The 15,201-nt window shown below is 45.7% G+C and overlaps 1 protein-coding gene across 2 annotated transcripts in view; it reads left to right on the top strand.

Moving 5' to 3' along the window:
* The window catches only part of CKMT2 (creatine kinase, mitochondrial 2), a 31,937-nt gene continuing 16,736 nt past the window's right edge, over positions 1-15,201 (top strand). The window contains exons 1-4 of one of the 2 annotated variants that reach the window (XM_056513827.1): positions 1-259; positions 5,583-5,655; positions 10,974-11,127; positions 13,344-13,542. In XM_056513827.1, coding sequence (XP_056369802.1) covers positions 10,976-11,127; positions 13,344-13,542 — 351 coding nt within the window. In that variant the 5' untranslated portion in view covers positions 1-259; positions 5,583-5,655; positions 10,974-10,975. Of the gene's footprint in view, positions 260-5,582; positions 5,656-10,970; positions 11,128-13,343; positions 13,543-15,201 lie in introns of both variants that reach the window. The other variant, XM_056513828.1, reaches the window with a different exon arrangement.

Below are 15,201 nucleotides of genomic sequence, written 5' to 3'. Positions count from 1 at the left end.
GGGCTGTGTGTCCGTGTCCGTCCGTCTGTCCAGCCCTCCCTGCAGGGGTTTGGGGGCTGGGGCTGCTCTCAGCTGCTGCTGCCTCAGCCCCCAAGGGCACCCTGAGGAAACGCCGCTCAGGACGCGCAGCAGGGCAGGATTATTTTGGTTCTCCCCTCCCTTTGCCCGTCTCGGGTTTCCCGGCTGCTCTCAGTGCCCGGGCTCCGCTCCCTCCACACTCTGGGCTCGCTGCAGGCAGCAGGACGTCCCCAGCTCCAAGGTCAGTGTGACTGCACAAATGCTGCTTTTCCAGCCTCAAAACTCAGCGCTTCCAATGCAAGGCTTGTTGGAAACGGGTGGAAGCACCACGGGCTGGTGGTGTTAATTTGAACACCAAATTTCACTGTTTGTTGGCTTGTGGAAGTGCTTGGTGCAGGGAAGTGTGTGCCAGCTCCTTCAGATAACCTGGTCACAGGATTATCAAGGTTTGGGAGAGACCTCCAGGATCATAAATCCAGACATTAGTGCTGACCCTTAAGCAACAATTTTAGTTAGAGAAAGATAACTCTTTGCAGATGCATAGCAAGTTCAGAGAAAATGACTCTAATTGCATGAGTTTTTTGTGGTTTTGATTGTAGCTCTCTGCACTGGGGAGATGGGAGGTTTTTACTGCAAAATGTCACCAGATTGGCTCAGCAGGGTGAGCCTGCACCTTGGCTGGGCTGTGGCAGGAGAATTTGGGTCTCACCTGGTCAGGTCTGACCAGCCAGACCTTCAGCTGACAGAACCAAAAATCATGGTGGTTCCAAGGGGTTGGTGCCTGACCTGTGGAGAGTTACCATGTTTTCTTTACTCGCATGAATCTGGTCACAGATTCATAGTTTGGAATATTTTATTTTATTTTATTTTATTTTATTTTATTTTATTTTATTTTATTTTATTTTATTTTATTTGTTTTGGTATTTTTTCTTTTTTTTGGGTTTTTTTTCTCTCCAAATTAGTAAGTTTTTATAACCACTAGCTGTCCTCTGCAATTACGAGGAGGAAGAAACTGAAAAGTGGTTGATATTTTTGGTGGAGATGTTCCACGCTGTGATTAATGGCCAGAATGATTTTTGCACTTTGGAGACTCAAAACCCAGATGGGTCCAAAGGGTTTGAGTGATGCTGAGAGTGAATGGTGAGAAACTGAAGGGAAAAAAAATCACCAATATTGCTTTATGAGGGCGGATGCTTCAATGTGTGTCCTGTTGTGTGAGCTGTAGCGTGCTGCAGATAACAAGGAGAGGTGTAAACTGATTTTTGGGTGTCTAAAAACAGCCTCAGGGGCGAGCAGGGCCTCATGGCAGCCGCTGCAACGTTCCTGAGGCTCCAGAACCTTCCACGGACGGGCAGGGAAACCTTCCCAGTGCCCTCTGCAGGCTCCAGCTGCAGCTGAGGGTGCTCAGGGGATCATCCTGAGATGGGAAAGGCCAGGCTGGCTGTCCCTGCGCCAGTGAGGGTCCAGCTCTGCACGGGCATCCCCTGGCAGGGCCCTGCACACACATCCCCGGCTGAGCCTTGGCTGTGGCTCTGCCATTCCTCCAAAATGTCACTCAGCATCACATGCCGTGGCAAGTAATACCACCCATGACACGGCTCAAACATTTAATCTACCTCTATTTCTAGAAATGTCACTGTAACCCTGGCACTTTCCTGCCCTCCAGGCAAGTGTGAAATATTGGATAACCCGTGCCTGTGCTTACAAAGCACCCAGGGAGTGATGGAGCTGGAAGCTTCCTCCTTAAAAGAAGCTCAGGAAAGTGAAGGATTAACAGGGAAAACACTTTTCAATATTTATTTATTTATTTGTTTGTTTGTTTGGTTGGTTGGTTGATTTATTTATTTATTTATTTATTTATTTACTTATTTATTTATTTCAACATTAGAACTGGTGGTGAGGCTGTGAAGTTCCTGGGGTTCCAGCTGTGCTTACAAAGAGCCCCTCCACCTGAACTGACACCTGCAGCCCTCTGGGCTGCTCTGCAGCCAGCACCTGCTCTGCTGCAGTGACTTCTTTCACACCTTGGTGCTGCCCTTTGCCTCATTTGGGATTTTTGTGCCTGGCAGGTGGCACAGATAAGAAAACCCAGAGCCAGGCACAGCCCTGGCAGGACAGCAGTGTCCTGGGGCTGCTCACAGGGCAGGAGGGGCTGTCACCTCCAGGGCTGTGACCTTGGGGACCCGTGGTGGCTCACTGGCCGTGGCCAGAGGGAATGCTGCCCTGGGAAAGGCAAGATTCTGGTTTGGTTCTGATTCTGGCTTGATTCTGCTCTGGCTCAGCCCTGTGGTGCCAGGGGGTGAGGATGAGGAGGGTGGGAGCCCTTGGGCTGCAGACACCTGCTGGTACCCTGCTCTGACCCTGCAGACACAGGATTATTCCCATGGAATTAACCAGAAATGTTCCTTCTGGGACAAGCCCGGTGCAGGGGGTGGTTTATGGGGCAGCTGCCTGTGCTCCCCCTGTGCAGCAGCACTTGTGCCTTCTCTGGGAGGTGGCACAGCCAGAGATGACCTTGGATGAGACTTTGCACGACAAAGGACAGCCCCGAGGCACTGAGCCCCATGCCTGGTGGTGCACAGACCCTCCCCAGGAGCCAGGACAGGCTGGGACAGCCCGGGGAATGTGAGATTCCAGACCTCCTGTGCTTCAAGGCACCAGCGCTGCAGCTCCTGGCTCCTACTCTGTCAGGTTATCTTCTAAAAAAGCAAAGCAGCTAATAGTTAAAAAGGTTATTTGTTACAAAGCACATCTTATCACAAAGCACATCAGTCTCAACAGGCACACAGGCAAGCAATAGCAAAGCAGTATCAAAGCAATGGCAAAGCAGCAGCAATAAGCAGATGGCCAAAAGCCCTGGCAAAAGCCAATGGCTAAAAGCACCAACTCTCCCCAGTACCAACTCTTCTACAGGATTTTTCCAACAAGCTAAGGTGCAAACTCAGACCACCACTCCTTAACCTGTTAGAATTGTAGTTTCTTAGCACACCAGGTTACATATAAACTATGCATACAACCTATCTTGTTCTATTTAAGAAATGTCAGCAGTATTCTTACTGTAGCTCTGTAATGTCTAAGTCCTGTCTACAACTGTGGGCCTGCAGCCTCCACTACAGATATCAGTGTGTTTGTTAACCTTCACTAGAACTCTCACTGCTACTGTGGCATTTGAAACTAAAAGCATTAGAGCTCACACTGAAATTACTGACTTACTTCTACTTAAATGTCTACTTTATATGTGAGTGGCTTAATGTAGTTCAGTGCATCCAAAGGCTTTAATTCAACCCCTGCACTCTGATTTCTCTCTGAAGAATTCAGAGACATCCCTGGCTCACAGATTCAACAGGGGGAAATATGCAAGGCAAGTCCTGGGGACACTTTGTCAGGCTCACATCTCCCCAGACACCTCCCAGAACGCTGGAGGAATGGGAGGGAACCCAAACCCAGCCCTGCCTGCAGCTGGAATCCCCTGCAGAAAACACACCTGGTGCAGAATATGGGCTGGGACACGAAATCTGAGCCAGGACAGCAGCACAGACAGGGGGAGGTGACAGCAGAGCAGTTCAGCCGGACTGAACAGCTCAGCTGGGCTCACACCTCTCAGTTTTTCTTACACAAAACATCATTAAATTGTTCATGGTACAATTTAATTTGTCCATGGTACAGCTGCCTCTGAGTGTGCTTATCCATTACGTTTTGGAGGAAGGGTTTTAGTGCTGCAGAGCATTACCTGAGGGACACCTGACTGAGCCTCGAGCCAGGAACCCTGAGTCTTGTTAAAGATCTGGAAAAAAAAAATAAAAATCATCAGGGTTTGTACCCAAAACAAGGTGCTGTGTCTAATCATGTAGAAATCAGATCTCTCCTGGACAAATGACACAATAATAACCAGTGAAAATTTAGATGCAACTAGTCCTGTCTAAAATAAAGCCCAAATTCTCATGTAGGCTGACGTGGACTGAAAGAATTGGAAACTTAAGGAAGGTTGGTGCAATCAATGAACTTACTACAGATAAAATTTTAATTAAAAATTGATAAATCATAATCAAGAGCCCTTTAAGAATTTTTGTCAGTGCCTTCAGAATCTCCTAGCAGAGGAGAAAACACCTTTACTTATGAGAAGGCATTCCAGTTTAAAGAGGAAATGAAAGTAATAGTGAAAAAAAAGCCTTGGTGGGACTGGTAGAGTTGCAAACAACCCCATCACAGGGCATTGATTCCAACTTAACAGATATGCAGGCCAGGAATTAGAGTTGTTTTTGTTGTTTGGGGTTTTTTTGGTGTTTTTTTTGTTTGTTTTTTGTTTTGTTTTGTTTTGGTTTTTTTTTTTTTGTTTTGGTTTTTTTTTGTTTTTTGTTTTTTGGTTTTTTTTTTTTTTTTTTTTTTTTTTTGTTTTTTGTTTTTTGTTTTTTGTTTTTTAAATTTGTTTTCTGTTTTTTTTTTGTTTTTTTTTTTTTTTTTTACCTCTGATTGATCAACCCTTAGACTTTATTTCTCTTTTCCAGACCATTCTGTCTCTTAATGGTTTTGGACACAAAGCAGATGCCTTCCTAGGGGAGGTGTTCTCCTTCCAGCACACCTGGTCAGCTCAGCCAAACACTCAATTCCTTCCCAAAACTCAAAAATTCCTCTGATCCTGAAACAGTGCTCTTTCCCCTTCCCAGCTGCACTGTACCAGCACCACAGACAGTCACAAAAATGGATTTTCTATCATGAGCACAAGGGAAGACACTCAGGAAACTCCTACGAGTGAAAATCCTTCACTTCCAATTTTTAGGCTGTGCAGGGGTTAAACTGCCCTGATGAAAGTGAAATCCTGGCAGGGGAGGCTTAGAGATGGTCTGTGGTGACACCTGAGCCACAGCACAGAAATTCTGGCAAAGGAAAACCCACAAAAATCAGAGGCAAAGATGGTGCAAACCTGCTGCAGGCTGACAACTTCTGTGGGCAAAGAAGAGCTGAGTTTATCCATGATTTGAGGTCAGACTGGACCAAAAGCTGTGATGAGGCTCTCCCCTTATTTTGGGGCCATTGCATTCGGACTCTTTCCAAATGAATCCTCTAAAATGTTTGTTTTGAAGCAATGCATTACTTAAATATCATGCTGCCTTTAGAAGGGAAAAAAAAATTGACACTCTCCCTCTTCAGTGATATTGCCTCCTGTCAAATAAAGTTTTCTCATCCATGTTGTGCCCTCATTCTGTAAAGATTTATATTTTTTTAAGGTTTTTGAGCAGGCTGTGCTGTTTTTGTGGCACTGCAGGACGTTCATCCTCAGGACTAGAGCCCACCCGTGTGGCCAAAGCTGTGACTGAGTCAGGAGCCACAGCTCTGGGATGGCAAGGATGGAATTCCCTCTCCCACAGCTCCCCTGATGATGTTTTCCTTGTCCAAACTTCCATTTTCCCCCAGACCCTTGGACTAGACAGTCACAAATTGTTTATGGCGATTCCCTGCTGCCATCAGGAGGTTGGACTGTAAGAAGAGATGTGTAGTTAAGTGGGTATTTTTTTTTAAAAAGAGGGAAAAATACCTCGGTCTGATGCTGTTTTATGTTTTTTTAGGTAGACAACCTGCACAGTCTGTGGCTCCTCCAGTGTGGGAGGCTTCTGAGAGCTGCCAGAGAAGTGTCTGCAGGTAAAAAACCCACAGAAAGCTGCTGGGGCTGGGCAGTGTGAGCTGTGCTGGGACAGGCAGGGACAGGAGGGACAGGAGGAACAGGAGGAACAGGAGGGCAGGAGGGACAGGCAGGGACAGGCAGGTACAGGAGGGACAGCAGGGACAGGCAGGGACAGGCAGGGACAGGAGGGACAGGCAGGGACAGGAGGGACAGGAGGGACAGGCAGGGACAGGCAGGGACAGGCAGGGACAGGAACAGGAGGGACAGGCAGGGACAGGCAGGGACAGGCAGGAACAGGCAGGGGACAGGCAGGGACAGGCGGGACAGGAGGGACAGGCAGGGACAGGAGGGACAGGCAGGGACAGGCAAGGACAGGCAGGGACAGGCAGGGACAGGCAGGGACAGGAGGGACAGGCAAGGACAGGCAGGGACAGGAGGGACAGGAGGGACAGGCAGGGACAGGAGGGACAGGCAGGACAGGAGGGACAGGCAGGGACAGGCAGGTACAGGCGGGACAGCAGGGACAGGAGGGACAGGAGGGACAGGAGGGACAGGAGGGACAGGCAGGGACAGGAGGGACAGGAGGACAGGCAGGGACAGGCAGGGACAGGCAGGGACAGGAGGGACAGGCAGGGACAGGCAGGGACAGGCAGGAACAGGGGGACAGGAGGGACAGGCAGGGACAGGAGGGACAGGAGGGACAGGAGGGACAGGCAGGGACAGGAGGGACAGGCAGGGACAGGCAGGGACAGGAGGGACAGGCAGGGACAGGAGGGACAGGCAGGACAGGCAGGGACAGGAGGGACAGGAGGGACAGGAGGGACAGGAGGGACAGGCAGGGACAGGAGGGACAGGAGGGACAGGCAGGAACAGGCAGGGACAGGGACAGGCAGGGACAGGAGGGACAGGAGGGACAGGCAGGACAGGCAGGGACAGGAGGGACAGGCAGGACAGGAGGGACAGGCAGGGACAGGAGGGACAGGCAGGGACAGGCAGGGACAGGAGGGACAGGCAGGGACAGGCAGGGACAGGCAGGAACGGGGGGACAGGCAGGGACAGGCAGGGACAGGAGGGACAGGCAGGGACAGGAGGGACAGGAGGGACAGGAGGGACAGGCAGGGACAGGAGGGACAGGCAGGGACAGGCAGGGACAGGCAGGGACAGGAGGGACAGGAGGGACAGGCAAGGACAGGCAGGGACAGGAGGGACAGGAGGGACAGGAGGGACAGGCAGGGACAGGAGGGACAGCAGGGACAGGAGGGACAGGCAGGACAGGCAGGTACAGGCAGGACAGGCAGGGACAGGAGGGACAGGCAGGTACGGGCAGGACAGGCAGGGACAGGCAGGGACAGGAGGGACAGGAGGGACAGGCAGGGACAGGAGGGACAGGCAGGGACAGGCAGGACAGGAGGGACAGGAGGGACAGGAAGGGACAGGCAGGGACAGGCAGGACAGGAGGGACAGGCAGGACAGGCAGGACAGGCAGGGACAGGAGGGACAGGAGCGACAGGAGGGACAGGAGGGACAGGAGGGACAGGCAGGGACAGGCAGGGACAGGAGGGACAGGCAGGGACAGGAGGGACAGGCAGGGACAGGCAGGGACAGGCAGGGACAGGAGGGACAGGCAGGGACAGGAGGGACAGGCAGGGACAGGAGGGACAGGAGGGACAGGCAGGAACAGGCAGGGACAGGCAGGGACAGGCAGGACAGGCAGGGACAGGCAGGGACAGGAGGGACAGGCAGGGACAGGAGGGACAGGCAGGGACAGGCAGGGACAGGAGGGACAGGTAGGGACAGGAGGGACAGGCAGGACAGGCAGAGACAGGCAGGGACAGGCAGGGACAGGCAGGACAGGAGGGACAGGAGGGACAGGCAGGAATGAGGGCTCTGGGTGGTGAGGAGGGGCTCCCAGCCCAGCCAGCAGCACAGCACAGCCTCCCAAGCCCTGGGACGTGGTGTGGCACACAGCCTGCCCCTCTGGGCCACCAGCAGCCCCCCTGCCTTGCCAAGCTGATCACCCCTCCAGGGCTCAGCTGCTTGCTCTCCCAGGTGCTTTATTTCCCTCTCTGCTCACAGGTTCTGGGTTCTGCTGGCACCCAGAGCACAGGCTGAGCTTTTGCCACAGGCTGGGCACACACAGAGCCCCTGCTCTGGGCATCACCTGCTGCCCAAACACACTGATTAAATCAGTGTACAGACCAGAACTGCCCGTGGAGCAGCACAGGGCTCAGGAAATCCCAAACCCCACGCTGGTGGAGGTGCAGCAGAGTGCCTGGGGCTGACATCATCATCTGCAGTGGGGATTGTGATATTCCTGTGCTGGTTTTCAGGTTTTTGACTGCCAGCCAATTCCTTGCAATGGTGAAACAGAACTGTAAATTCACAAAGCTGCTGTGAAAATACACATGGTGTTTCACAGACACTGAGGAGTAACAACAATAGTTCTGTGCAGATTAGTCATGAGGAAATATTTCCAGAGTGTAGGATGAAGGTGCTACACTGTGAAAAGGCACAGGAATGACCTGCTAAACACACAGAGAATAAGTGATCAGGAAAATCTCCATCAGAAACCTCTGACTGGATTTTTATTTTATTTTTTCAAACACCCCCATACTGCATTTTGGGAGGGAATATCCTGTTGCAGTCACAAGAGCCTGTCCTGCAGGTCACCTAAATGAATTAATGGATTCCGGGAGACTCTTTCAGTGAAAAAATACTGAAATTTCTGTCAAACAGTCAGCACCTTTCTCTGGAAGTGACATTGTATTAACTGGATATTGTGTTTCAAAGGCATGGAGGAGGCAGAATGGAAAAGGTTCTGGTAAAAAATTGCTGAAACACAAGAGAGAACATGAAACAAATGACCCCAAACTTGGAGCACATCCTGTTCCTCATCTCTGTGACATAGAAAGGAGATACTGGTTTGCAACATAGAAACATGCAACACCTTTTTACCAAGTGAGAAGATAAAGGTGCAACACTGCATTTGTCTTTGGTCAAGAGACAGAAAGACAAAGAAGTAAAGGGTTTGGCTCTAACTAACCCAGATCTACCAGGAAATTATTGGGAATTTGCTCAGTAAAAATCAAATCAGAAGATCTGAGGAATTTAGAATAACCTCCAAAAGAATAGTGAAGAGGCTGCATAAAAAATCACTCTTGAAAAAGCTTTTGGTAAAACAACTGAAACAGCAGATCCTGGAAGAAATGTCATGGGGTTTTTTGTAAATCTTCCATGCTCATTTCCCAAAGGTGATTTACCAAAGTCCAGTCTGAAGAAAAAACTTCTGTCAGTTACACAAATTGAAACTTAGATTACTGGAATTGTCCTTTATTTGGGCAGGAGTTGTATCTTCCTAAGCAGCTCACAGACACCAGCATTCCTAACCAAAATCTGATTCTTTAGGGAAGAAATTGTCTCCTCCAGACTCCCATGGAACACGACAGTTTCTTGGCCAGCCTCAGTCACAGTCCCAGCAGAACTGAGCAGGGCCAATATTTGATGTACAGCACACAGAAATCCCCAGATCTCTCTGAGCACCCCAGAGGGAGATGAGTTTGCAGTGGGGTGAGCAGTAGTAAATTATGTATTATAAATTCACAACATTGATGTATTTTATTTCTTCACAAGGCCCCCCTGTTTTGGGATTGGCAATTCTTGATAACCAAAGGGTCAGTGGTAAATCCCTCCTTGCATTCTTTCTTCTGATGTTTATTTACCTGGTTCTTTTCAATGTTATACAAATAAGATACTCCACCAGTACATCAAATCAACATTAGCTATTATATAAAATTATCTGGGCTATTCTTACCATTGTCAGTTAGTAACACAAATAGAGGCAGTAGCTACTTTTGCAGCAGTTAATGTTATAATAGCACATCATCTCTATTTTGCTATTTTGCAAGATATATATATATATATATATATATATATATATGTGTGTTATTCTATATAAAATATGTATTTATACATTATAAATATAATAGATTTTTATTTACATAAATAATTAGATTAGATTATTTATATAATTATTTAAATTCTATATCCATGTATTTTTAAAATGCATAAACATACATATATAATGAATCAAAATAAATATAAATATAAATATAAATATAGATATATGATTATATATAATTTATACTATTTATACTAATTCTATTTATATTATTTATATTTATATTTATATTTATATTTATATTTATATTTATATTTATATTTATATTTATATTTATATTTATATTTATACATTTTTATATACTTATATATTTATATGTATATATTTTTATATTTATATATTTATATATGTATAGTTTTATAGTTTTATAGTCTTATAATTTTATAGGTTTTAATATTTATATATTTATATATTTATATATTGACATATTTATATATTTATATATTGACATATTGACATTTATATTGACATTTATATAGATACATTTTTATATACTTATATATTTATATGTATATATATTTATACTTATATATTTATATATGTATAGTTTTATAATTTTATAGTTTTTAATATTTATATATTTATATATTTACATGTTTATATGTTTATATAAATGCATTTATATGCTTATATATTTATATATTTTCAGATTTATAGGCCTCTATATATATATATTTATATATTAATATTTTTACATATATATAATCTAATTACATATATAATTATATATATAATTAGATTATATTCATATAATTATATATAATCTAATTATATATAATTATATATATATAATTATAATTAGATTATATTTATAATATAATAATATTATAATATTATATATAATCTAATAATATATAATATATATTATATTTATATAATTTTTATATTTATTTATATAATTATATATATAATTAGATTATATTTATAATATAATAATATTATAATATCATATATAATCTAATAATATATAATATATAATATATTTATATAATTTTTATATTTATTTTTATAATTATATATATAATTAGATTATATTCATATAATTATATATATAATCTAATTATATATAACTATATATAATTAGATTATATTTATAATATAATAATATTATAATATTATATATAATCTAATAATATATAATATGTAATATATTTATATAATTTTTATATTTATTTATATAATTATATATATAATTAGATTATATTTATAATTAGATTATTTACAAATAAATAGATTACAAAAAATACGCAATCCACGCAGGGATTAGACTACTAACAAACCGTACTGCGCCAAAAGCAGTTAAAAGGCGGTGGCAGGCACACCAGGTTTAACGAATGCAATGCAGCAGTGCCCAGGCTGACGCGCATTCCGCCGCAGGAATGGCTGGCACCTTCTGCCGGATCCTGGCCGGGCGCGCCGCCCCCGCGCTGATCGCCGCCGCGGGCACCGGGGCGCTGGCCGCGGGCTACCTGCTGGGCCAGCCCGGCGTCAGCGCCGCCGTGCACGAGAAGAGGAAGCTCTTCCCGCCCAGGTGAGCGCTGCCAGCTCCCCGCCCTCGGGATGCTCCGCCGGCACCCCCGGCCCGCGGGCTGGGAGCCTTGGAGCGACACCGGGGCGGAGGGGGGCACAGAACAGGGTAAAAGCGGGGTTTGGATAAACGCCTCCGACAGACGCGCCCTGGGCTGTCACAGCCTCACAGGGGCTGCGCCCACGGTGGCACGAGCTTTTCACACAGTTATAAGTTTGGTCCGTTTACATATCAGGGGTTAATCCTCCCCAGTTACACCTTCAGGTAATTAAGTCATTTACCCCCAGTTTGCTCTCCCCAGCTCACTTTTTGTCGTTGTTTCATTAGGAGCAGGAAATAATACAGTAACACACACACGATCACTTCTAAAGCAGTAAGAAGAGGCAGTTTAATGAAAGGCTGCACTTATATGGGATTGATCATGCATTACAGAATAGAAAAGACTTATTGTTTTAAGAAGGCAACACCTTTTTGTAAAACATTACATGGCACACGTATGGCCCTGTGATTAAAAACAGGTGTTAATTTATGGTGTTCATTTCTTTCCTTTTGTTTTTTTCTGAGAAAAGCCTCCAGCCTGGGAAAGATCTGAGCTGGAGCTGAGAAAGCCAATAGCTTGGGAAAAATCCGAGTTGGATTTTCACTTGAGCCTTCAGCAGTGTCCACAACTTTCGTTTATACTTTTTGGGGTGTGTCCTTGAGTCTCAGAGGAATTGCTTTGTCTGACTAAGATGTTTAGACAGTAACTAACACTCTGTATGGAGTTGAGAGTAATACACTAAAGCAGAACAGGGTTTGAAAAATATGAAAGCTAAATTCCTAAGGCATTGTTGGGATAATATCACCTCTCAAAAAATGCCTCCAAACCAACCAAAACCAACACTGCTGAATGATAACAAGCCCATTACATGCCTCAGGTTTATTACTGTATATTTATATTTAACTCATCACCAACCAACAGCTTTGCAGATCCACCTGTTGGACCTGCTGCTTGTATGAGCTCTGCTACAGGGAAATGGGAAAGTATTTTGTCCATGCAAGCAGTAATAATCTCCTGTATTACTGCTGTGCTGGAAATGCTCCTAATTCTGTCACAAATTGGCTGACTGATGGTTAGAAATTAATTGAAGACTTTTTCTCTGTAGATTGGCTTTGGCAAAGGTAATGTGGGCCAGGCTCTGACAGATTCATTCTATTATTTAAGTGATTTGCACAATCCCAGCTAAAATATATTGTTAGAGAAATACCACAGTTGTAGATAAAGCAAGTCACTACTAGTAAATGATAGCTGAGGACTGACAGAGTTGAAAAATCCCTTGCTAAAGGCCAACATCCTTATTTTCCCTGGCTGCTTTCTGCAAATAGTGGTGCCATTAAGCCAAGCCCTGGTGTTTCAGAGAAAGCAGTGCCCAGCTGTCAGGTCACACAATCCCACTGATGCCCACTGTCAGGAAAATTAATCCACAACACCAGAGCTTTATGTCCAGAAAGGAGACAGAGGAGTCCTTTTACTTTATTCCAATAAAGGAGAGGCCATGGGGCATCCCCTGGGATCTCTCAGATTTTTGGAGGCTGCAGCCTCCTTTTATCCCAATTTCCCTCTCTCTTTCCCCATTGCTGAGGCACTTGAGAGGCACAGACTTCCCAAACACCTGATACCTGAGATTCCCTCTAATGTACAACCCTCCCTTTTCATTTTTAATTCCTATAGAATTCACAGTTTTTCCCCATTGCTTCTTTCATCTTCTGATATCCAATTTCATTTCTCAGCAAACCTACAGTTTGTTTGTAAAGGCAAATATAATTTTCCATTCATCAATCAGTGGAATCCCTCCCATTGTTTCTTTTATCTCTCAGTGCTGGTTTTATCTACCAGCAGACCCACAGCTGGTTTGTAAAAGCAAATCCAACATTCCTCTTACCACAGAGCTGTGAGAGCACCTGGGGCTGCAAACTGCAACCCATCCAAACTTCAGAAATGTCTCTGACTGACCAAACCAGTGCTGGGGCTCCTCCCTGCCTGCCTGAGGTGTCCCAGTGGGCTCAGTGCCCTTTCAGATCTCCTTGGTGCGCGTTCCCCCAGCAGCACAAAGCGCAGAGCAGCGCGGGGTGTGCCCCGAAACACACTGCAGCACAAACCAGCAGCAGCCACGCTGCCAGCCTCACAAAGCACCCAGGGTGATGCCAGGGCTCAGTAATGCTCTGTTGCTCTCCTGCAGCGCCGACTACCCCGACCTGCGCAAGCACAACAACTGCATGGCCGAGTGCCTGACCCCGGCCATCTACTCCCGCCTGCGCGACAAGATGACCCCCAACGGGTACACCCTGGACCAGTGCATCCAGACCGGCGTGGACAACCCTGGCCACCCCTTCATCAAGACAGTGGGCATGGTGGCCGGGGACGAGGAGTCCTACGAGGTAAGGGCAGCCCTCCGCACTCGTGGCGCTGCGTTTCTGGTGTAGAGAGCGGTGAAGAGTGTTGATCCGGGTGGAACCTCCAAAGGTTGATCCGGGTGGAACCTCCAAAGGTTGATCCGGGTGGAACCTCCAAAGATTGATCTGGGTGGAACCTCCAAAGGTTGATCTTGGTGGAACCTCCAAAGGTTGATCTGGGTGGAACCTCCAAAGGTTGATCTGGGTGGAACCTCCAAAGGTTGATCTTGGTGGAACCTCCAGAGGTTGATCCGGGTGGAACCTCCAAAGGTTGATCCGGGTGGAACCTCCAAAGGTTGATCCGGGTGGAACCTGCAAAGGTTGATCTGGGTGGAACCTCCAAAGGTTGATCTGGGTGGAACCTCCAAAGGTTGATCTTGGTGGAACCTCCAGAGGTTGATCTGGGTGGAACCTCCAAAGGTTGATCCGGGTGGAACCTCCAAAGGTTGACCTGGGTGGAACCTCCAAAGGTTGATCCGGGTGGAACCTGCAAAGGTTGATCCGGGTGGAACCTGCAAAGGTTGATCTTGGTGGAACCTCCAAAGGTTGATCCGGGTGGAACCTCCAAAGGTTGATCTTGGTGGAACCTCTAAATGTTGCTGCATAAGGAGTTATGGAGTGGTGAAAGGACACAGTAACATGGCACTCTCTTACATGGAGCAAGAAAAAACAGTTTATTGAAGGAAGCTATTGCTTTAAATAAGACAGTTCGTGAAAAACAAAAGATAGAAGATTCATTGGTCAGAGAAGGAGACACCTCTTGTCCCAGGCTTCTCACGGATCCAGCAGGTGTTTATCTTTTGTTATAATTCTTTCTCTTGTGTTTACAGTAGAGAAAGGGCCTCTAGCTTGGGAAAAATCCTGGCTGAGCCTGAGAAAGCCAGACTGGAAAAATCCTTTAAGATTCTCCCTGGGCCTGTAATGGCCACAGAAAAGGATAATGCAATGTAGTTCCTCATGTAATGGAGAAGCAAAAGAGAGCTGTATTTAAAGAAACACCACACTTATATAAGGTAGTACATGAAAAACGAAACAGAAAAACTCATTGGTCCAGGAAGGCAACACCTCTTTGAAATCATGCTTTGTGCAAAACAGCACAAGACACTCACACGGCTCTCACACACCCTGCAGGTGCATAATCATTGTTATGATTTCTTGTCCTTGTGAAGCCTGAGAAACCCAAGGCTTCAAGGCTGCTTTTTCCCTGGTTCCCAGCTGTATCCAATGACATCATGGTGTGTGGGGATTGCTTTGGGTTTAGGTCTCCAAAGAGATGAGCAGTTGTTGGTTGCTGTAAAGTTGTTTATTGTAAAGGCACATCAGTGTCAAAGAGCTCCAAAGTCTGTGTTAAAACTTTCTGGCATGGAATCCTAAAATAGAAGCAAAAGCTGCAGTCATGTACAGAGTCCTGAGCAAATGGAGATGCTCCCTGGTCTTTCCTTTTCTTGTTCTTTTCTTCTTTTTCTTTCTCTTCTTCATGTGGTAGTGATGATGATGATGGTGCCGTAAGAGAGAGCAAGAGAGCTCTCACTCCAATACATGGATTCTTATTTACAAATTACCCAATGAGCTAGAAACACAAATCTCAATCATTACTTCTAAACCTATTAGAATTCTAGTTCTACAATACCAAAGTTTACATAT

This window comes from Oenanthe melanoleuca, chromosome Z (genome assembly GCF_029582105.1).
Source record: "Oenanthe melanoleuca isolate GR-GAL-2019-014 chromosome Z, OMel1.0, whole genome shotgun sequence".
Lineage (NCBI taxonomy): Eukaryota > Metazoa > Chordata > Aves > Passeriformes > Muscicapidae > Oenanthe > Oenanthe melanoleuca.
The sequence above is the reverse complement of the archived record's forward strand: the minus strand, read 5'-3'. Positions and strand labels throughout refer to the sequence as shown.